Below are 23,934 nucleotides of genomic sequence, written 5' to 3'. Positions count from 1 at the left end.
CTTTTTGTATTCAGCACACTACGTTGTTTGTTGAACAAGTGTTCCTCTGTGTGTGTGCGTGGATGTGTGTGCGCTACATCCGTTTGTGAGTGTGTGCATTTATGAAAGTGGCTTGCTGTCTTACTGTAATCTGATGAGGAATGCTTGTGAATATACACACAAACTCGGAACAGGGTGGGGATAGTTAATAACTGACTAGTAACATTGCAGACTTACAGTATGTGTGTTTATAAGTGTGTTTAAGTGTATTTGTGTCGCTGCTGTGTGTTTGTGTATATGTGCCTTTGTGTGTGTGTGTGTAAAATATTCAGGGCCTACCCTTCACCCGAGTGTACTTTGACCTTTGGGCTCACCAAGGCCACAATTTCGGAGACACTTGCACAACCTGCATGTTTCTATCATGTCAAGTCTAGAAGGAATGAATGAAGAATGCCTGACAAAACCAGACACACACACAAACCGATAACAAGAGATAACCTGTTCCATAAAGGCCGCTCACAAAAGCTGGAATTAAAATCCCAAACCTAACTTGAATTAACCTAATGCTGGGGACACACTACAGGATAATTGGGCCGATTTCGCCCCTTCCGACAATCCTAGGTAATGTCCCGATTATCTTGATGGTTCTACAGATTATTTTATCAGATGTTCCCTTTGTGTGAGGTGTGTCAAGAGTGACACGGAGGCGCCCCGATCGCAAATCCTAAATATTCAACATGTTGAATATTTGCCATCAGAAATCCTGATGTGTGGGGGGATCCCCGAGGACAAACGCCGAGTTCATCAAGTGAAACGAAACAATATCCAATCAGAAAGCAAACTGAGAGAAGACGGAAGCATAACAAACGGAGTCACGGCGCAGCACAAAGTGAAATGGAATTGATTTGTGGAAACAGCAAACCCTTTTCTTTTTCCCGTGATTTTTCTGTGAAAGTCATTCCAAACACTATCATTGCAATTTCTTCCTGCATATCGTCCGCCATCAGCCTGACGTTGTCATACTCGTAATTCTAGTCAGAATGAGTCTGAAAACTCTCCATTGGGCTGTGACTATGGGGCGTGTTTCAACTGAACTCGTAAAACAAATGCCTCTTCGCTCAATTGGATAGACCTACAACCAATCAGAGCAACGTAATATGTTGTTTGTTAAAAACAAATTCAACCCAAGGGCTCTTTCGTGACGTTGTTGATTATGTTACTGTCAAGTGTACTGTAATGTTTTAGTGTAAATGCCATGTGTATTATGTGCTGGACTTATGTGTTAAATGTGTCTGTATTGGGGGCGTTGGTATGGCGTCATGGGAGTCAGATGGCTGAGCGGTGAGGGAGTTGGGCTGGTAATCAGAAGGTTGCTGGATCGATTCTCCGCCAAGCCAAATGACGTTGTGTCCTTGGGCAAGGCACTTCACCCTTCTTGCCTCGGGGGTATGTCCCTGTACTTACTGTAAGTCGCTCTGGATAAGAGCGTCTGCTAAATGACTAAACTGTAAACTGTATGGCTACAAAGGCTGCTGCAAAGCTAATTAGCTTGATGGGAAGGGAGTGGTGTAGTGTGTGGGGATAGGTCCGTTCCCTGTATAAGAGAGGACGGTGGATGAACGTGGGGAGGAGATTGACACGACGGACGGGAGCGCTATCGACAGCTCTGGCGACGACGGAGTGAGAAGGGACCCTGGGGAGGCTCCGGACGCGGTGCCTGGTCTGGTGTCGAGGCTGACGGTCAATCTGCTCTACGTTCGCCTTGCGAAGGGAAGTTCATTACTCCACCTCACTGTGCTTCTGTTCCACTAGCTAGTAGTTGAAGGCTGTGAGTTTGCCTAAGCGGTCCTGTCCTGCACTTTCGTTCTCTGCTTGGGGGAGTCCTCAAGGTGGGCGACACAGCGCGTCACCAGCGCCATTACGGAGGCTTTCGCAACGGACAGCGGTGCGCAGCTCAGGGTCAGCGCTGGAGCAGGCGAAGGCGTGTGTCAGCCGTACTGGACGGTGACTGCACGCTTCACCGACGGTATTCAGCGCAAGGCTACTGCATAGACTGCCTGTTTCATTGTTTTTAATACTGGTCGGTAGGGACCGACCGACCAGTACCAATTTATATTTGTCGATACTGCAGGCTGTTGGAGAGGACAAGGGACTGTTAGGCGTGGGAGCAGGGCCCAGCCCAAGACTACTCCCCTCTTGGTAGTGACTTTGCGGTGACTTTGCTGTGCTCTGCTGTGGCTTTGTTGTGGGTCCTTAAGTACCTTGCTGTGGGGTGATATTGTTCTGTGGGGGGGCTCGCTGGTCAAAGCATAGCTGGCCAGTAAGGGGGGGTCTATGTCCAGCACCTAGTGGGGTCCCAGATACAACTGTTCCGTGCCACAGTCCTGCCTTTTGTAAAAATAAACTTGTATAAACATACTCTGTTTCTGGGTATTGTCTGTGACCTGGGAGGATCTGGTGCTTGAGCGTGCTGCTAGGCGCGACATTACTGTTGATCATCTGTCCATCATCGTATAAAGCCCGCCCTGGCAATTTCATTGGTCCGCCCAGATCCTGGTTTTATGCAGTTGTTCCCAATACGAGACCCTCCAGACCAAATTTTTTTGTGAAGTTGGGCTGGCAGCCAGGCTAGTCCGCCTTGCTTATTCTTAAATCTCGACAGTTTTTGCGAGATTTCTTGTGTTAACAGTTGGAACACTGGTTGGAAATCTGTTTGTGTGTGGTGCGCTGTCTTTGTCAAATCATGGCACACCACACACTCTAGGAGCAAAACGGCTAAATGTAGGATTTGTTGTCTTCATGTTTGTGGTCTCTCACAGTTTGAAGATCTTATAAGATCAAAATAATATTTTAGTGTGTCCCCAGCATTAGGCCCTTCTCCGCCGATCGCTCAGTTTGGCCAGGCGGCTAACTCTAGGAAGAGTCCTGGTGCTTCAAAATGTCTTCCATTTACAGTGGATGGAGGCCACTGTGCTCATTGGGACCTTCAATGCTGCCGAAATCTTTCTGTACCCTTTCCCAGATCTGTGCCTCAATACAATCCTGTCTCAGAGGTCTACAGACAATTCCTTGGACATGTTTGTGTCTTTCCAAAACGTCCAATCAACTGAATTTATTACAGAGTTGTAGAAATATCTCAAGGATCATCAGTGGAAACAGGATGCAGCTGAGCTCAATTGAGTGTCATGGATAATGCTGTGAATACTTGTACGTGAGATTTTTTGTGTTTTGTAGAATCATAACGTGGAAAAAGGGAAGCGCTGTGACTACTTCCCAGATGCACTGTATGGTTTTTGTAATCAATGAAGTAAAGGTCTATAAAAAAGGACCTCAACTAGCCTATTGTTCATGTCAATCATGGCGTGTCATTTTATTTTGGTGAAGTGGTGGATGAGGGAGCTTAATCTGTATAATTCATGTTCTACCTCTCGGGCTGCTTAAGAATATAATGCACCCGCAATTATCTTGACTATCTGAATCTGACTCAAATTAATCAGATTGCGTGAACTAAAATTGGCCTTAATGGAACCGCTTTTGCCCCGACTGACATGTTATGCTGGGGACACACTAAACTATTTTTTTAACCTTATAAGATTTTCAAACTGTGAGAGACCACAAACATGAGGACAAAAAATCCTAGATTTAGCCGTTTTGCTCACAGATTTCCAACCAGTGTCCCGACTGTTAACACAAGAAATCTCAGCTCTGCAGAAGCCTGTTAACGACCATTCATTAGAATCAGGTGTGTTGGAGCAGGGAAAGATCTAAAACATGCAGGACAGGGGGTCCCGAGGACCAGGGTTGGGAACCCCTGTTCTAGAAGGACAACCATCTCTGCAGCACTCCACCAATCAGGCCTGTATGGTCAAGTGGCCAGACAGAAGCCATTCCTCAGTAAGAGGCACATGACAGCCCGTCTGGAGTTTACCAAAAGGCACATGAATGACCATGAGAAACAAAATTCTCTGGTCTGATGAAGCCAAGATTGAACTCTTTGGCTTGAATGCCAAGTGTCATGTCTGGGGGAAAGCAAGCACCTCTCATCACCTGGCCAATACCATCCCTACAGTGAAGCATGGTGGTGACAGCATCATGCTGTGGGGATGTTTTTCAGCGGCAGGAACTAGGAGACTAGTCAGGATCGAGGGAAAGATGAATGCAGCAATGTACAGATACATCCTTGATGAAAACCTGCTCCAGAGCGCTCTGGGGCGAAGGTTAATCCTCCAACAGGACAATGACCCTAAGCACACAGCCAAGATGACAAAGGAGTGCCTTCAGGTCGACTCTGAATGTCCTTGAGTGGCCCAGCTAGAGCCCAGACTTGAACCTGATTGACCACGTCTGGAGAGCACTGGCTGTGCACCGACGATCCCCATCTAACCTGGTGGAGCTTGAGAAGTCTGTGAAGCTGACTTGAAGCTGTAATTGATGCCAAAGGTGCTTCAACAAAGTATTGAGCAAAAGCTGAACACTTTGTAGCTTTGTAGCTGTAAAGACATGTTATATTTTCCTTCTTACATTTTTGCAAATCTAGAAAAAATGTAACATTTTTTCACTTCGTCATTGTGGGGTATTGTGTGTAGAAGTTTGAGGAGAAAAATTAATTTCATCAATTTTGGAATAAGGCTGTAACGGAAACAAAATTTGGAAAAAGTGAAGGACTATGAATACTTTCCGGATGCACTGTAGGCCCACTAATGACACAAGGCAGGATAGTGGACCCAAATGCAGACAGGAAGCAGGGGGGTTTGCAATAGGCTGATTTATTTTCACTAAGCGATATCGTAGACGAGGGGCAAGCAAAGGTCGGCAACAAGGCAATGGCAGAGTTACACTGGGGCAGGCAAGCTCGTTGGTCGTTGGGCGAAGTTCGGTATCGGAGCTGAACGCTAGGAACGACTGTGAGACACAAGACGATCTGGCAACTGCCAGAACATAGATTAAATACCAAAGACAATAGGGAACACCTGGTGAGGGGTGGAGACAAACCAACAGGTGAAAAGGATCAGGGTGTGACAACTAAACACATCTACATTGACTTTTGACAAAGAAAAAACAGCCTACAATTAACATAAATTTTATGACATGGTTTTTGTATTGGGAAAATGGAGAATAGAAGCATGAATTTAGGTTTGTTTTTGCAATTGTAAACGATTTATGTAGCTATGATCATTTTATTGGGGTAATGTAGATCGAGCCATTGTATCAGTCAAAACGTTTGATTTCACAAACTAGCCATACCTTGAATAAAACGTAGGTTTGTATAATTCTGAAATTATTATCATCAGTGTTTAATGCATTAAATGTTTTATTTGTAGATGTAGATTTTCTATAAATGTACATTTTTAACTGATTGGTAAAACAAGTTAAATATGGCATCACAACAGAAAGTCCATGGTGAATCCTGTTGGGTCAGTGTTACAGGAACATTTGTTTAACCAGTAACACAGGCTAAGCCTGACAGTTAGCCTGTCTTGGACCAGGTTAGTTTTGCAGCATAAATTGCCATAGTAACTGAGTTCGAACTACATTAAACTGGCTTTATGGAACCAAATCATCTTGGCCAGTTGTTCAGAAGTGATCTGATCAGATTTTGGCAATGGATTGGCACAAATCTTAAAAATGGGTTAATCAAAAAAAAAAAAAGATTTTGAAATTGGATTAGATCACATAATCCAGTCTTTGTTTTGATCTGGATCAAACCTTCAATATGTGTTGTTCAAAACGTTTTAGTAGAACTGGGATACCCTTGATCTAAATAATCTAGATCAGGGGTTCCCAATCCTGGTCCTCGGGCCTCCTTGCCCTGCATGTTGAAGATGTTTCCCTGCTCCGACACACCAGGGGCCGGTTTTTCAAAAGTTTGAATCTGGATCAAACTGATCCAGATTTGGAAATCTATTTTTCTGCTATCCAGGATCACGTAATCCATTTGATTTTTATTTTGGTTTTTCAAAGCAATGTGGGATTGGATTACTCTGATCTGGATTCTAACTTTTCAGGATTACCAAATCTGGATTACCTGTGGTCTAAATGGGACTATCACAATTTAGCTATGTAAAGAACAACAGGTAGAATAGTGTGGGGTCACTCCAATATGCTTTATTTGAACAGAAAATAGGACTAAACGGAACAGCATACAAACAATATAAACATCCCCCCTCCATTATCCATGTCTTGGAAACAGGCAGTCCACTCATACATGGTTGTGAAAAAATCTACGGCTTGTGATGTTCTGAAAAGTGTTTCAACTGCATTGGCCAGCCTGATTAATGAATTTGTCAAATCATCATAACATTTTAGATTAATTTACTGTGACAGTATGGGTTATAGTAATTAATATGGGTTTCTGCAGCAGACGTTCCATGGTAATAGTCAGTAGTCAGAGATATGTATGATGAACATAATGGATTAAGATACCTAAACTTGGGTATAATCCTAATTAAAGGTTTTGCAGTCCTAGACTCCTAGTTCTAGACTGAAAATCGCTTTCAAGATCCTTTATTTTATGTCAGCCCCAAAATCCCATGGGCATTCTTTGTTTTTTTCCGAAGGATGACCAGATCATCCAGGCCAAGCAGAATTTTTTTCTTTTGGGGAATATGCCCAATATTATTGGAGCAATCGACTGCACCCATGTGCACATATAAGCACCTCATGAGAATGAGTGGGAGTTTGTAAACCGAAAGGGGAGACACAGCACCAATGTTCAACTTGTGGGCAACTGAGCTCCTCATCACAAACTGTGTTGTAAAGTGGCCTGGGTCTGTCCATGATGCGCGCATCCTGAGGGAGAGCGCTCTATATAAAGAGCTCAAAACCAACCGACCAAATGGTATCATATTAAGAGACAGTGCCTACCCTCTTCTACCATGGTTGATGACCCCTTTTCTGGCTAAACACACGCCTGAGCAGGCACGCTTCAACACTGCTCATTGCAAAACAAGATGCACCATTGAGCGCTTAATTGGAGTTCTGAAGAGGCGCTTTGCATGCCTTAACTACTTGAGAGTGGAACCACAGAAAGCATGCAACATAATACTTGCTTGCATTGTACTACACAACATCGCGACCAGGTGCAAAGTCCCTCTCTGTGGTGACGTCCCTGATGCACCTGAGCCCATTTGCTGTACTGAAAGGATGCTAGCCTACATAGCCTACCTACTTTATGTACTTCCTGTTGAACAATTCAAGTGAAATTGATAAATAAATATAAATACTGTAAAATGCATGATATAAATGTTGTATTATTTAACTAACCAAGTTTAGTTGCCTGATATCCTCCATGAATCCACCCTCCTGCTGGGATCAGTTTAATCCTGATTTTTGGGATCAAAATAATCCCGATCCTACCAAAAAGTTTTGAAAAACCCAAACTCAAGGTTTGATCCGGATCAACAACAAAATTAGATTAAATGATCCAATCCAATTTCTGAATCCTTTTTTTTTTTGAAATACCCATATTCAAGATTTGATCCAATCCGATAGCCGTAATCCGATCAGATTACTTTTGAAAAACTGGCCCCAGGGGGGCCTTCTCATGAGGCGCTTGTATGTGCACATGGGTGCAGTCGATTGCTCCAATAAATAAGAAAAAAATCTGCTTGGCCTGGATGATCTGGTCATCCTTCGGAAAAAAAAACTAAGAAGGCCCATGAGGTAAATCTCTGTGGGATTTTGGGGGTGACATAAAATAAAGGATCTTGCTTGAAAGCGATTTGCAGTCTAGAACTGGGAGTCTAGGACTGCAAAACCTTTAATTAGGATTATACCCAAGTTTAGGTATCTTAATCCATTATGTTCATCATACATATCTCTTGACTACTGACTATTACCATAGAACGTCTGCTGCAGAAACCCATATTAATTACTATAACCCATACTGTCACAGTAAGTAAATCTAAAATGTTATGATGATTTAACAAACTCACTAATCAGGCTGGCTAATGCAGTTGAAACACTTTCCAGAACATCACAAACAGTAGATTTTTTCACAACCATGTATGAGTGGACTGCCTGTTTCCAAGACATGGACAATGGAGGGGGGATGTTTATATTGTTTGTTTGCTGTTCCGTTCAGTCCTATTTTCTGTTCAAATAAAGCATATTGGAGTGACCCCACACTATTCTACCTGTTGTTCTTTACATAGCTAAATTGTGATAGTCCCATTTAGACCACAGGTAATCCAGATTTGGTAATCCTGAAAAGTTAGAATCCAGATCAGAGTAATCCAATCCCATATTGCTTTGAAAAAACAGAATAAAAATCAAATGGATTACGTGATCCTGGATAGCAGAAAAAGAGATGTCAAAATCTGGATCAGTTTGATCCAGATTAAAACCTTTGAAAAACCGGCCCCAGATTCAAATGAATGGGCCGTTATCTAGCTATGCAGAAACCTGCTAACGACCATTCATTTGAATCAGGTGTGTTGGAACAAGGAAACATCTAAAACATGCAGGAAAGGGAGGCCCGAGGACCAGGATTGGGAACCCCTGATCTAAATCATTCTGATCCTAGAAGAAGGGTGGATTCAGGGGGGATTTCAGGAAGAAAATGTAATAAAACTTGAAATTGGTCAAATGTAACAATATTTGTATCATGTAGTACATATTAATTTATTTTTATGAAAGAGTAGAAGTACAGGTTCATCTGGCAGAGGAACAAAACACTCTTTCCCAACTTCAGCAAAACAAAGCCAGATTTGAGATCCGCCTCCTAAAAGGAGAGCTTGAAAAAGCTGGTCTCTCCACAACCGAAAACTAACTCGAAAACGAAAATTCTTTAATTTAGTTAACTATTGGACATTAAGCCTTGTTCTTATTTTGAAACATGTTCAAAATATTCACATTGTGTTTTTATTACATTGTTTTTATTTGTTTGTGGGTCAGATAATGGCTCTGACTGTTTGGATTGTTTTATTTTGCCTTTTTCTGTCTCTTCAAATCAAAACTCTTAAAGTGACCCCATGTTGGCAATTGAACCTGTTCTTTACGTAGCTAGTAGCCTACATTGTTATATGTAGTCCCATTTACGACTGGAAATCCAAAATTTGGTAATCTTGAAAAGTTTGAATTTGGATCAGGGTGATCCAATCCAATGTTGCTTTGAAAAACCGGCACAAAAGTCAACTTGATTACTTGATCCTGGATAACAAAACATGGGATTTCCAAATCCAGATAATTCTGATCAGGATTAAACTTTTGGAACAACTGGGCCCTATAAATTAGTCTGACTAACTGACATAAGCCTGGCTTATTTGGTAAACTCTTTTTATGGAACAGGCCTCAGGGATTTATCTTTCAGGCCGGAACCAACACCAGTGGTGTAACAAGAACAGACCCCGAGAGGGTTTATTTGATCACAGTGCAGTCAAGGTCCAAATAAAGATCAGTAACCAAGCAGACAGGGCAATATAGATAATCCAAAAGCGCAGTCAAGGTTACAGACAATGGTTGTAATTACAGGGCTGTGAAGGTTAACCAAAAACAGTCAGGAGGATCAGGCATTAGGTCGAAAAACACAGACAGACTAGACTATAGCGTACAAACCCTCAGACTGAACTAAGAAAAGAGCCAGAGCCAGACTTCCCAAAGAAACGAAGGAACACAGGGGTTTAAATAGCATGGGTAGACAATAGGGGATGACAAGCAACAGGTGAAACCATTGATCCAATTAAAACTCTGGAGAGGCAGCGCGCACTGTAAACCCAGGTGTGACAAGCAATTTTCTCTTTCATATCTCTGTCTTCCTACATCAAATTCCTAAAGCAAATCTATCCAGTTACATGAAATACCTGGTCACTTCTATTAAAACTGAACAGTACTTTAAACTGCACCATACTATACATAACTATACTGATGTACCGACATTTCTTAGACTGTGTTGTCTATTGCACTTTGTTGTGCTATACTGAATATGCCCTACCTGCGACAGCATTGTCTACACTACACCTTACCCCCTACCGACATGACATCGTCCGCACGGTCAAACTGAATTATTGTGCAACAAAAGCTGTTGATTTGAAGGAGGGGGGGCAAAGTTGGGTGGGTGAGTGAGTGAGTGAGTGAGTGAGTGAGAGTGAGTGAGCTGTCCTATCTTATCATTCTTCTCCCCAAGTGTATGGCAACCACAACTAACCTTTGGTCCCATTTGTGTTTGTTATCAAGCAAATGCACATGATTGGGAGGATACTTGTGAGAGAGTAAAAATATAAATAATAAGACTGAAAAAAAGCCTCAAGATCACACAACTATTCAATGACAGCTAAAGACTAGAAGACATACTGATTATCATTAAGAGGATGTTCAGGGTTGTTGAGTGTTTCAGAACAATGTAGTTTTCACAATTGTGTCAATTTTGAGTCTTCAAGTTCGTGCATTTCAGGATCACAGAGTTTTCAAGATTGTAGAGTGATTTGTACAATGTTTAGGTTGTTGTGTACGGGATCGGTGAAGATCAGGGGTCCCAAAACCTTTTTCTGCGGGGGCCAGATAATTTTTCTTTTCTTTAATGTGGGGCTGGGTTGGTCTGTAAGAAAATTATATGGGCTGGAGTGACTACCAGTATTATTGTGGAGATTTTATTATGATTTTAAATGTATTTATTATGCTAGATTAGTTTATTATTTTGTTATGCACCGTACATATCAAGGGATATATAGCCTGTTAAAAGAGCATTATCCCTGGTTGTCTGGCTGCCAGCTTGCGAGTAGTGGGACAAAGGGCATCGATACCGTCTGGTACTGTGGCTGCACCAATGCTGCTCTCTAATGGAAAACAGAAGTAGTGTATGCTTGAGGAATCTGAAATAAATGCAGTACCTTGACACACACTAACCAACACTAACGAAGCCAGGCACACTCACGCAGACACACACAACCTGTACTGTAGATGTTGGTGCCTAACACCACCCTGTCAGACAGAACCCATGATCTGGGGGTTGAATTCAGAAGACAAGACGTCCGAGCTCCAAATCATGCCGAGGTTTGGTCTTTATTTGCACACCCAGCTCCCCCCTCAAACACAGCCTACCCCTTATCTACAGCCCACGTGTAATCAAGCGCTAGAACAACCCAGGTGCAGACAATCACACAGCCTCATCACAGGGAGCCAAATTATATCAACAGATACATACGTAACAAATACATAAAATAACAAATATATCAACTAACATACATCAAGCATGTTATATAACGGAGAGGATCTCCGTCACCTTGTCTACGGTTACAATCTCTCCTTTTACTGCTTCAAACAGACTCCCAATTTCAACATCCTCTCTGCCAAACGCTGTCATGAACACAAATTCATAGATAATCACCCCCCAAAAAACATAAAATAAAAACAAATTTGCCACATTTTATTTTATTTTATTTTTTACATTTTATGAACATCTAGTACTGAAAATATAAAGTAAGCTAAACACAAAGTTCATTATTCATTTCCCCTGCAATAAAAACAAACTCAAATGAAGGAATTTTTAGTGTCACAATAACAAGATACAATAATACAGGGAATTTCCTTCTCTGCTCACATTTACACAACTCAAAGTGTGACTATAAACCAGCTGAGGAAGGCAAGACAGGTGTGTACGGAGGGGAGCGAGGGAGTCAGGGAGGGGCAGGAGGGAGGGAGGGAGGGAAAAAATAAGAGAAAAAATAGGGATGAGAGAGAGAGAGAGAGAGAGAGAGAGAGAGAGAGAGAGAGAGAGAGAGAGAGCAAAGGAGAGAGAGAGAGCAAAGGAGAGAGGTAAGGAGAATTATGGTAAGTATATACTGTTCCTAAGCTGAGAGGAGGTGAGGAGTATATAAGGGCTGTTCAAGGCTCAGACTGATCTTTACAGCCTGCAAGGAAACCTACACAGAACTGTCTAACTTTATTGACTCCTCACAAATCACCCAAACGTCATTGGGAGAAATACTGGAAACTTTTAACACAGAGTTAATGTGAGTATGGTATACATCTCTCTTTTACAGTAATTGTGACAAAAATCAACTAAAATGAAAATGACATTTTTCCCAGAGGGAAATTTCACGGTACATTGTTTTGTCAGTTAAAAAGTAATCTTACGCTAATGGATGACAGCCTTGCCCATGATGGTGTCAGCAGTGTTTAAATAAAAATACTGCCATAACAAATCGTCTCTTTTGTACTCTCCTTGTATCCTCCTTCCTCTTGGTCTCTTGGTACATTACGAGGGACAAACAGCAATTCCCCTTAACTTGAATTAAAAACTTGTTCTTTCCATCCACTCCCTGTTGTATCCCCACTGTCCACAGTGATTGCAGAACTATGGGTAAAATGTTCTGGGTGGTGTCAGTCTGTCTGTTCCAGCTGGTGGTCTACACAGCAGCCCAGACCGGTGGTGAGTCGAACTTGGCACCTGGTACCATTTGTTGTCTGAATATTCTTCACTCCATGGCTTTCTCCTATCATCAAATAACCTTGAAGTTTGTTGCGTCTTTAATGTTAATTTGTTCCTCCTCGCCCTTCCTTCTCGCCCTCCCCTCTCCCCTGCTTCATCCCTCCCTCCTCTCCACACCATCCCCTCCTCTATGACTCAGGGCTCGTGGTTCAGTCAGTGCCACCGGTGATTGGGGGAGACATGGTTAAGACCAAACTGAAGGAGATTGTGTCTCTGACCTGTGAGTCAGCGGCCAGGGAAGAAGCCGCTATGGAGCTAGAGTGGCTAAGGAACGGGGTGCAGGTGAGCCTGGCGGAGGGTAACAAGTTGGGCCGCAGCAGCCTCTGTGTCAGCCCTGTCACCCTGAAAGACCATGCAGCCATCTTTACCTGCCAGCTGAAGGGTGATGCCAGTGTCAATGCCTCAGTCACTCTGGATATCACATGTGAGTCCCCAAATAGGAGTAGTCCTTGGTCAAATACTGTACCATGGGCTTGTTTGATTTAGTTACCATGGACAGTTAGACCAATGTAACAGTCCTAAAAGAGCAAACTTTAAAATAAATCAAACATCCTCAGATGCCCCAGGGCTTTCCGGGTCGGAGGAGGTGTCCGTGGAAGAGGAGGCAGAGCTTGCACTGGAGTGCAATGTCCATGCCAATCCCGTTGTCTCTGTGTCATGGCAACAGCATGGAAAAGCACTCGACCTATCAGGAGGCAAATTTGTGGTGACCAATGATGGCTACAAGTCCCGTCTAACCGTGCTCCGAGTGGACAGAAGTATGCACCAGGGCACCTATGTATGTGTGACATCATCCGACGTCCACGGAACCCAGAGCCAGACCTTCAATGTCACCGTCACAGGTCAGAGCCAAGTCACAGCTCCCATGATGCTCAAGTTGAAAAACATACAAAACATACAAATTTGTCTCTCCTCTCCTAAGATACATGCGTGTTGAAGTTTCAGGTGTCTTCTCAAAATCTGTCCTTCTATCTCTTTGACTTCTTCTTTCCTTCTATCCCTCTTTTCAACCATTTCTTTCATTTCTGCCTCTTGTCTTCAGATAAGACGATAAAGTTTCCTCTGATGCCAATGATAGCAGGGCTGGTGGTGGTGTTCTGCACCATCCTGCTTGCTGTGGTGTCCCGTTGGAAGAAGATCACACAGGTAGCAGACCATGTGTACACACATGCAGACTGTGACATTCACACAATCAGGTGTACACACAGTTGCACAAAACCATATATGCCCACCTTCAAAAACACATAAACGCTGGTGCATGGACAAAAAGGCACACACACACAAAAAAAATACATAGGCCTACACACACACAGGCATAATACACAGACATGCACAGATACATATACACATGTAAACATACAGATGTCAGACTGTGCAGAAAAACAAGTTGCTAATCAACTCAACTATTAACATTAATATTTAAACCTGTTAGACTTACATTACCCAGTACAGATATGGGTTATGTACAGTGCAAGTGCATTTTCTAAGGATTATTTTTCCTGTTTACAGTGCTGCAAGTAGAGAAGGTACCCTTTGAACTGTCCAGGTCTCTAACCCTGTCCAATCAACATTGGGGATATGGTTTGGTGTTTGCTGTTTGACAGCAGCTTGTATCTAGTACCTAAGTATCCACAGGTTATCTGGACTGTACCATTCGTACTGTGTCTCTTTCTAATTGATTAGATCTGGCATTGTCATTAAATACTTGATGAGAGAAGGATGTATTTCTTAATCTCTACCTTGACGTGCTTGACCATTTCATATGTTTGTTGGTGTTGTTAATTTGATATTGTATTTATTTCTTCAGCTAGTCTACTAGTTCAAATGGTTCTATATATCAACAATATTAGTGTAGAAAAAAAAGGTCCTATAGGTAGAACTATTTATTTTAGAGTTAATTTGGGGATACTAGAATCGAATGATGTGTGTGCAAAAACGTGTATGTGAAGGGTGGCATGATTACCTACATTTAGTAGGTGATTTTGTTACACATTTACTGTCACCGAGACAGAGGCAAGGGACATTGACACGCCAGCACATACATGCCAGGGTTGCAAACACTTGCACACAGGCCTACACACACACACACGCACACACACACACACACACACACACACACATGCAGTTATTGGTATGCTATTGCTAGGCTCAAGGTCAAGGATAATATTCTCAGTATCATAATCCAATAAAAACCATATTTAACTGGTACACATAAAACAGAGAATATTTTGTGACCGAAACAATAAAAAGCTGTTCCAACAAGTGCAAAGGTTATTGGTGTTGATAAGCCGTCACACACACTTTAATTACACAAGTTTTACACATAAACTCAATGTGAACACATATTGGTTTCGAAAAGTTGACAATACATAGCCTACACAATACATATACAGCGAACTGTAATAATTCCTTATTACTTCCTTATTACAGTTCCTTCTGTAGTAAACAATTTAATAGGCTTTGAATTTGAATAAACTATTTAGTTTCTGTAAGGTTGTTGCCTCTAATAGAAAATAGTGTTTGACATGGGCGTAACTAAGTGATACAACATGGAACATAAAACTCATGATTCCTACCATAGCCGGCTCAAGAATATATAATACTAATATATAAGTGTTTAGAAATACGAATAGGGTATCATTTGATATGTAATAAGAAATACCGGGCCAAAGCAACTACATGAATGTAAAAAAAGTAGATAAATCCTTCATCCGATGAAACTTGGACTGGAAATGTGTGTGGTCGGGAATAGAAATGATCCGAGTGCGTTCTAACGAAACCCCTGACCGACCAATAACGTCCTTCTGAGGGTCTGACAGCACCAGCTGGGGAGTGGTCTCAAATCCGCACCGCCATCCAGACTCTACTGCGTCCACCGCCAAATTCAAACCGAGAAAGAAAAGCCACCGGATCAAGTGCAGACCTGTTATCTTCAACGGAACGCCCTGCAGACTATTTGACCAACTATAAGGTACTATACGTGCGAACTATCAAATTATATTTGATTTCAAGTCATTTAGCTTGTTGTCTCTTGTATCCAGACCGGCTAGCACTACCTAAGCTGATGCTAACGACGATGCTAACAACAATGCTCACTTTCCATTGTTGTAGATGTAAATCTAGTGTCCCTGGTGGTATGTTGCTTTAAATTGTAAATTCCTTTGTTTAGCATATCAAATGGCTCTAACTTTGGCTAATTATTTTCTACCTAGATGTCTATATATGACAGTTTTCATAGGCCCGCTAACTAAGATGACTCAAGGAATTGTTTTCACCGCGTTATAAAATAAAATTTGTAGACTAGCTTAGCTAGTGCTAGCACCATTGTCTCGCTACTCTAGTGGAGCTTAAGGATCCCATGCCGCTTCTTTCAAATAATCTTTCTACAATTGTTTTCCCTCCCTCCGCCGTATTTTATCTGGATCAGCATGACTTCCTCGGTAAGCACGGCTGTTGCAGGGGTGTGGCGGGCACACACGGTTTTGGATGAATCTGACGGAGTAGAGAGCTCACCCGAAGACCGCTTCCGAAAACTGCGCTCCTCTTCCTCTCTCAACTCTCTGAGAATGTCATTGAGGAAAAGGCTTCCACTGCGGTCTGTCCAGGCAAATTCTCTTCCAGAGAATCCAACCTGGGAGAGCGTTGAGGCAGCACTGAAGACCAGCACCGTCCGTCAACTCACACGCAGCGCTCGGAATTCCATTGGAGGACTGTACCAGGTATTGCAGCTAGGGAATTAGAAATCAATTTTGAGAGTCCCCTGTAATGACATGCAATTTGACAACAATGCACCAAATGTTCCTAGTATTATTATTACTATTTCCTTCCTTATTGCCTATATATCTCTTCAGAGGCTACAGAGGAACAGAGAGTCTGTTCGTGGGGAGTGTCTGGTGGCCACACCGGGACGGATATGTGAAGAAGGGGAGAGCGTTGGAGCACCCGCCCATACCCCCAGAAGAACCCCAAGCAGACCAACCGCCCTCGTAGACATTGCAACCCCCAAGCGCACCCCGAAGGCAGCTGCCACACCCAAACGCACCCCAGCATCCAGGCGCACCCCCGTGGGGCGAGGGACCCCTGAGGCCGGGGCTGGGGTGAGGGGTGTGAGGACTGGAGGGGGCAGGAGACAGCTAGTCCGTATGGCAGCTCTTCGGAGTCCCTTTGCCTCTCCTAACACTCAGAACCAGAGGCGGTGAGCCACACACACACATATAGATCCACCTACAAAAGAAAACCACAAACTAGTATTGGTTCTGGTGGGCCTGTCTCACCTCCAGGCCTCACAGGTTTCTGGGTTTGACATCTTATCTCTCCCCTCTGACAGGAAGTTTGACCGGGACCTGGAATGTGTATCCAGCGGTCTCAGGAAGCTGAAGAACCTCTCCCATGCCTTCAATGATGTAATTGGCAGAGATGACCGGTGAGAGCTGTCAAAGAACTTTACTTCCGACACAGTAGAGAACACTGCGATGCTACCAAAGCAGAAACAGCAATAACTGAGTTCAAAACACTGTTGTTTCTTAATGATCAAACATGAATCAGTGTTGACAGATTTAGTCCAGCCTACTTTATTGGCCCACAACGAGATAGATCACAATACTAAATGTTTTATAGTGTAACGGCAGTCATATATTGGAGATAATCAGCTGTTTTTTTTACATTTGTGCTGTGGGCATAGATTATAGAATCAAGGTTTTTACTTATCCAAGTAGTCCAAGTTTTGTTTAAGGGCAAAAATGTGTGCAAGAGGGAGCTGGATTTGGGTTGGAAAGCAGAACAGAGACATGTGTGTGTCTCACTTCCTGTTGTTCCTTCCCGCTCAGATACTGTTGGAGGGCGTTTTTTTCTTAACTTGAGGAGAAGCCAGATGATGTTTTAACGGTTGACTGACCCCTCCCCATAACCCCCCCCCCCTCCCCCCACACACACACACATGTCAGTCTGCTCTAAGCAGCTGCTCTGTCTTCAGAGTCCCCCACCCCACACACACAAACACACATTCCTGTCTGCGTAGAGTTTCAAAACGGGGCCCCTGTCTTGTTTTGGTATTTGTAGAAGGAGGAGGGAGAACGGTTGGGGTGAGTAGAGGGGAGGCTTTGGGAAAAGAGGCCAGATTGGGAAGGCTGGGGGTGATGAGGTAGATATTCAAGAGGTTTGCGCCTTTGGCACTGTTTTTGTTGACATTTGAAATGTGTTGAACGGGATTGAAACATGAACTGACCCGCCAATGCTAAAAACCCTGTTTGTCCTTGGGGAGGGGATATTGTGTCCGAAAGGAAAGAGATACAAGAATGGCAGTGAGGATGTACGATGGGTGGTTTTTGCTTCTTCTCTGAAGCTGCTCTCTGATTGGATGTACTCCTAAGTCAAAAAACGAATCCCTTGTTTCTCAAGGTAGTGCCAACTCTGCTATGAACAGAACAAGACTTCTCCAAATCCTGCTTAGTTCTGATCCTTCGAGCCCTATTACATCAGTGTGAACTTGCAGTGAGGGAGGTAGGGAGGGGAGCGAGAGGGAAAGAGGAGGTGGGGAGGGAAGGATTATGAAGCGTACGTGCTCATGGTGTCTAACATAAACAGAAAGACCTCTCATTCGAAACCCTAACCTGACTTGTTTTCCCCCCCTTTTCTTTAAGCCGACAGTTCAGCTACTCCATAATGGCTAAGTAGAGACAAAGGTAAAGTCCCTCACCCTGAGACACGCAAACGGCCTAAAACCAACCCAGCACAGGAAGTTGCATGAGTGTTTGTTCACTCACATTTGAAAATGTTTTTATTGAGTATGAGCCTGCCCAAACTATGAACTGCCAACTCAGAGTTGCATGGCTGGGCCGGGGGTTGCATGACGCTGCGTTGACATTGCATGGCCAGGCCCTCAGGACAGTCCACCAGACAGACTGACCACACTGCCCTAACTACCAGATGCCAGAACACACGTTCGCAATCGCAAGTCATGGAGACATGACTGCCGCTGTTACGTCCGATTTGAACCGTGTCAATCGTTCTCGTTGTTCATCCAACACAAAGGAAGCTCTGAAATGATGACCTTGCTACCGGTTTGCTCACAGTTCTTTGCCATCTGCCCTCATTACCTCTCTCGGTCTTTCTCCCCTCTCCTTATTCTCGCCCTTTTTTTCCTCTTTTGCCTCACTGTCTTTCCGTCCCCTTTTCTGTCGCTCTCCCTCTCTCTATTCCTCTCTCCCTCTCTCCATTCCTCTCTCCCTCACTCCATTCCCCTTTCTCTTGCCTCTCACACTGTTTACTGTCCTCTTCTGTATGTCCCTCTCCGTTCCTTCTTTTCTCATCAACTCTCTCTCTCTTGTCCTCTCTTTCTCTTCCACTCTATACCCCTCTCCCTTCCTCTTCGTTCCTCTCCCTCTCTCCATTCTTCTCCCTCTCTTTATTACTCTCCCCCAGGTCCTGTGCAGCGGAGCGTTACGGAGGGGTGATGATGAGAAGGTTGGACCCCAGTGGCAGCATCAGCCGCTCTGCCCTCACACACCGAGCCCGCCGCCTCACACACACACTGGGCAGCTGGACACACAGCGCCCTCGACAACGTCAAACCCAAGTCCAACTGAAGCCACACTCGCCGTCTGTTTGTGTGGGACAAGTACCCCCCCCCTCCCAACGGCAGTGGTCTTGTTACACTGTCTGTTCTTGTTCAAGGAAATTGTCCTTCTAATGTGTCACATTAGATGCACATTGCGTGTAATTTAGGATTGTGTTTTGTAGTACGAGACGAGGCTGGTTAGGACGTTTATCTGTCCTCTGCTAGAGCTTCTAATAAGACAAGTTTTGCGTGTGTGAAATTTCCTCAGCTGCTACATGACTGATTCGCTTCAGTCATTTCTTGTGGTGCAGTACTGGCCTTTGAAGAACAATGACCAATTGCCACAGTACCAAACTTCAAACTAACATCGTACAAACATTATTGTAAGTGTAGATGTCACTGTCTGTCTGCCATTTAAAATTATACATACACAAGGCCAAAAATGATTGATAAACTAACACTAAATGTTACTGACAAGGAGAGGCTATTGTAGTCATCCCTACATAGAACCTTGAAGACTTTATGTAGGCAATTATGTGCAACTAACCATTGTAATGATATTTAGTGTCTTTTGATTGTGCCCAGCTTTATATTGAATATTTTTGTGTTAAAAAAGGCACCTATATTTTTGTATGTCACAGCTACACATGTGGCTGGGTTAAAAAAAAAAAAAAAAATGTTGTATGTCAAGTTTCCTAGTATACTGAGTAGGTTTAGTATAAGGGATGGACTGCTTTCTGCAGAACGGGACCTACAGTAAGATTTAAAGTGTTTGGCTGTATACTTATTTTGTACTTATTTTGCTGTTTCATTACTCTCAAGTAGTTCTATATTTAGAGTGGTTCATGAAATCGAAAAGTAAATATGTAGCACATGATCTTGTTTACCTTTTTATACATGATAATAAAAGAGCATGGCATTTTGTGTGAGTGTTATAGTGTCTTTAGTAAGCAGCCCAGTAGTTATGTTGACTGACACAGCAACACCCATGTCTCATTCAAATGTCCAGAAGATGGCACTATATAGTTGGTCCTCGACCCCAGGGATGCCTCCCACAGCTCGGATGGTCAAGTTAACAATGCCTGACACAGCTTCCAGAACATACGGTCTTTTACAGTCTACCAGCAGATACAGGCTTGAAAAGGTTTCAGTTTAGAATGAACGATGAATGAGCAACTCCACATGGAAGCAGCATCTGTCAGATCTGGCACATCCACGAGGCAGACAAAAAAACACCTACACAACACGGCGGCACACTATCACAGACTCATTTCAATCATATTTCTCCCGCATAATAAGACTCCAGAGAGTGGTAATGGTAATATCAATGCTTGACACAAATGTATTCTGTAAGGATAAATATCAAAACCCTTTCTTGACCAAAGTAATCTCATGTTAGGTAACATATTCCTCACTTAACAGACATAAGCAGGTCCTGGTGGTTCTTGAAATATTTCATAAGACAAGATAAGTGAGGTAGAAGATGGAGGTCACAATCAGGGAGCAGCACCAAACCTTCCCCAGGCTTAATTCCCCATCTCTAGTGGACAGTCACAGCAATGCCATGACATGCGCCAAATCGGGGCACTGATTTGGAACTATGGATATTTGTGTTTCAACATCAATTTGCACATTTCTGAACCTACTCTTGATGCATGACTATGTTCAGCATATGATCAGCTGTCTGTGTCACAGACCATCTCTGGAAGAGGGGATTCCTCATTGAATTGCCCCACCCAAGGTTTCTTCCATTTGATCTTTATTAGTGTTCCTGGGAGTTTTTCTTTGTCTTCCTTGTGAGTTTAGGCTGGTTCAGGTGCAGTTCTATTGGTGTATGTGAAGACCTCTGTGACATTGCTTGTAAAAAGGATGTACAAAAACTTTGTGATTTTCGACAAAGAGAGAAACCACACTCCTAGCAGAATGCATCTGGCCGTGGCGTAGTTGCTCAAAAAAAGTAATGAGATGTGTTCCTAGGTAATGCTACATTGTATAACTGGTGGAGGAGTGTGTGTGTGTGTGTGTGTACCTCAAATTGAAGATCAGTGTGTGATATGAGAGCTCTGATGACCAGGCTACTGGAGTGCATGTGTCTGACCACCTATACCAGTCCCATGGCCAACAACGCCAAACAGCGCTGGTTCGACCATCTCCCGTGTCACATTTCTGCTTTGGGTCTCTATGTACTCCGCTCCTACTCCCACACATATTGATGACTGTTTATCATTGTACCTACGCAAGGCTATATTTAAGCATGTGCACTAGAAAGTGAATCAATGCTCTTCAATTATACCTAGTCTGGAGTTCCTGGATGAGTGCCTCTGAGTTGAAACTTAATTTTGAGAAACCAAATTTGAAAACTTTGAAATTGACCTGATACAATTTCATTGCAATAAGAGTTAGATTCTATTTGAGCCTGTGAAATACAATTTAAAATGTAGCATTCAATATTCAGTTTAACATTTCAAATTCAAAAATATTGAATTAAAGTAGTAATTCCTGAATTCAATTGTGTGTGTTGGCAGTAAAATATCCCTACTAAAATAAGTCAATTAATGTGTTGTACCCAGCGTAAGTACATTTAAATAATTTTGCACCGGTTAGTGTCATCACTACAATAACCAATACTATCACTACAAGATGGCTCACACCAACAATTAAATGATTGACCCTTCATAGATTTACTGAATAAGAGCCTCAATAAGGACACACCTGCTTATTTACAATCAAACTTATTGCTTAAATTCAGTGAAGGAAAGCGTATATTGTTGTTCTTTGTATTAATGACAAGCTACAGATGGTAGGCTGATGGTTTACATTGACCAAAAGAAAGCTTCCTTTCTTTCCAAAAACTATGGATGCACACCCTAGGACAACAGCATACAGTATTCATCATTCACACGAAAACGAGGGAGTTCAAGTCAGCCAAAAGCCAAAGGAGATCTGCATCCCAAAAACAAGACCAGAGAACAGATTGACGTGCAAAACGGAAAAAAAACACTGAAAATACTATTTTTGCAATTAAGGAAAACGGAGGGTAAGTGAAATGTATTGTGGGTAAAGGAAAATAGATAAGAATAGATAAGGTTTTGGTTTAGTATGAGCAATGATGAATGAGAAAGTCAATATGGAAGCTGCATCTGTCAGATCTGGCACATCCACAGAGCAGACTAAGATCGCCTACACACAGCGGCATGCCATTGCCGATTTTCATTTCAATCACAGTCCCCTCATCATCTGACTCCAGAGAGTGCACAATAATGTGACAATATGCTTGACGGAAATATTTTGCGTGAGGAAAAAGATCAAAACCCCTGCTGACCTAAGTAATCACATTTTAAGTGACACATTGCTCACTTAACAGTCATTAGCAGGTCCTGGTGATTTCTAACATCTGTCATAGGACTGGAGAGATGAGAGAACAGAGGTCTCAATGTTAGAAGGCAAAGGTTACATCCATTACACTGCTCTGGCTAATTATGGTGGGAAAAAGGTAAATCGCCTAATTTAAAACAATTTGGATTTCACACTCTTATAACTCTAGCCTGCTTTAGGCAATTGACCCTACGGTCAGAATCTTCTGACATGTGACTATGGCTGTGATCTAATGGGTAAGAGCTGTGTGTGTGTGTGTTTGTGTGTGTGTGTGTAAAATAGATTAATGTGTGTGTCTGGGTGTGAAGTGGGTGTGTTAATCTCCTGAGTTAAGTCCCTTTCCTGCAGTTGTAAACTGAGCGATTCAACAGGCTGTAATTGGATCCATTAGACTCAACATCCTTGATGCATCTTTCCATGACAGATGTGCAGTCATGTCCAAAGCCTATAAAACTAAACGTTTTAAATACCTGCATTGATGTGTTCTGGGGTGTAACAGTAACCCTGTGAGAAAGTTCCTTCACCGGATTGAACAAGAACACATGCAGTGTGATACATTGGACAATAGATGGCGCCACATGGGCATTGTTGCACGAGCTGGTCGCCAATAGTGAAGGATGTGATGTGATCCAGCCAGGGTACAAGTCCAACACCAGCTGTGTACTTGGAGATGTATTATGTAACCTGCAAAAGGGACCTGGATCGGGAGTGATTAAAATGGTGGAGTTGGTTACAATCTAATATAGTATAATCTGTTTTGATTTAACATGTTGCCTTGATCCAATTACTGGACTAATCTGAGAGAAGCACTGGTCCTCATCTGAAAACCAGGGCATGAAATCACATTGATTAGATGAGTCACTGACTATAGGGATGTGGGAGTGCCCATGTGTTTGTATGGGTACACATGTGTATGTGCATGTCTATCCATGTGTGTAGAAGAGACATGGAGAGCGTGTGTGTGCGTGTGCCAGAGCATGTGGGTGTTTTGTGTGGGAGGCACTCTCTGACCAGGCTTTCATAAGAACTCCTGAGAGAAGCTTACAGCGAGAGATACACAGAGAACATTTACAAGAAGTTGAGAGTGTGGACATCTAGACAAGACCCCAACAAAGAGTTTGAATGGAGATGGAAAGAGTGTGAGAAGAGGTGAGATTGAATGTGTGTTTGCATGTGTGTGGCGAGTGTGTTTCTGTCTCCTCCCCAAATTGAAATAGAGAGTAAAAGTGACGAGTTTCTGAATAACTGTGTGAACGTGTGTGTGTGTGTCTGTGCGTGCATGTAAGTGTGCGTGCATGTGTGGGAGAGAAATGCTGGAGGGACTGATGACCCGAGGCGAGCCAGATGACCAAATCTAATCCCTGAGGGAGAGAATCCCCCAGTCATGTGGTCAGTTGCACTAATGAGACACTCGGAGCTTCAGATCAGACAGACCACTAACATACCCAAAACACACACACACCTTCCAAACTCCCTCTGGCCATTATCCTCAATAGAATAGTACGTTATAAGACCTCCATAACTTATATCCAGCGTCCATATCTACCAATCACATTCCACTATCATCATCTTATGTATGACATCATGAAAGTGTGTTA

At 42.9% G+C, this 23,934-nt stretch overlaps 2 protein-coding genes across 3 annotated transcripts; both read left to right on the top strand.

The window, feature by feature from the left end:
• Positions 1 to 11,753: 11,753 nt before the first annotated feature.
• tmigd1 (transmembrane and immunoglobulin domain containing 1) lies at positions 11,754 to 14,394 on the top strand. The gene is made up of 6 exons (XM_047017516.1): positions 11,754 to 11,927; positions 12,261 to 12,346; positions 12,546 to 12,830; positions 12,964 to 13,248; positions 13,449 to 13,552; positions 13,916 to 14,394. The coding sequence occupies exons 2-6, from the start codon at positions 12,274 to 12,276 to the stop codon at positions 13,925 to 13,927; spliced, it is 759 nt and encodes a 252-aa protein (XP_046873472.1). The 5' UTR covers positions 11,754 to 11,927; positions 12,261 to 12,273; the 3' UTR covers positions 13,928 to 14,394.
• Positions 14,395 to 15,220: 826 nt separating this feature from the next.
• Positions 15,221 to 19,885, top strand: LOC124465870. 2 transcript variants are annotated; one of them, XM_047017503.1, is made up of 6 exons: positions 15,221 to 15,377; positions 15,834 to 16,125; positions 16,258 to 16,601; positions 16,734 to 16,829; positions 18,046 to 18,087; positions 18,827 to 19,885. In XM_047017503.1, the coding sequence occupies exons 2-5, from the start codon at positions 15,835 to 15,837 to the stop codon at positions 18,077 to 18,079; spliced, it is 765 nt and encodes a 254-aa protein (XP_046873459.1). In that variant the 5' UTR covers positions 15,221 to 15,377; position 15,834; the 3' UTR covers positions 18,080 to 18,087; positions 18,827 to 19,885. The 2 variants fall into 2 exon arrangements, with proteins under 2 accessions (XP_046873459.1, XP_046873458.1); XM_047017502.1 differs by lacking the exon at positions 18,046 to 18,087.
• The last annotated feature ends 4,049 nt before the right edge of the window (positions 19,886 to 23,934 follow it).

This window comes from Hypomesus transpacificus, unplaced genomic scaffold (genome assembly GCF_021917145.1).
Source record: "Hypomesus transpacificus isolate Combined female unplaced genomic scaffold, fHypTra1 scaffold_61, whole genome shotgun sequence".
NCBI lineage: Eukaryota > Metazoa > Chordata > Actinopteri > Osmeriformes > Osmeridae > Hypomesus > Hypomesus transpacificus.
This window is presented reverse-complemented; position numbering and strand designations above follow the sequence as displayed.

What these genes read in the sequence shown, in the direction of transcription:
- tmigd1 (XM_047017516.1), top strand. Translation starts at nt 12,274, where the DNA reads ATGGGTAAAATGTTCTGGGTGGTGTCAGTCTGTCTGTTCCAGCTGGTG. An exon ending in AGTCACTCTGGATATCACAT is followed by an intron (nt 12,831 to 12,963) that starts GTGAGTCCCCAA and finishes AAACATCCTCAG; the next exon opens with ATGCCCCAGGGCTTTCCGGG. An exon ending in CTTCAATGTCACCGTCACAG is followed by an intron (nt 13,249 to 13,448) that starts GTCAGAGCCAAG and finishes TCTTGTCTTCAG; the next exon opens with ATAAGACGATAAAGTTTCCT.
- LOC124465870 (XM_047017502.1), top strand. Translation starts at nt 15,835, where the DNA reads ATGACTTCCTCGGTAAGCACGGCTGTTGCAGGGGTGTGGCGGGCACAC. An exon ending in CCATTGGAGGACTGTACCAG is followed by an intron (nt 16,126 to 16,257) that starts GTATTGCAGCTA and finishes ATATCTCTTCAG; the next exon opens with AGGCTACAGAGGAACAGAGA. An exon ending in AACACTCAGAACCAGAGGCG is followed by an intron (nt 16,602 to 16,733) that starts GTGAGCCACACA and finishes CCCCTCTGACAG; the next exon opens with GAAGTTTGACCGGGACCTGG.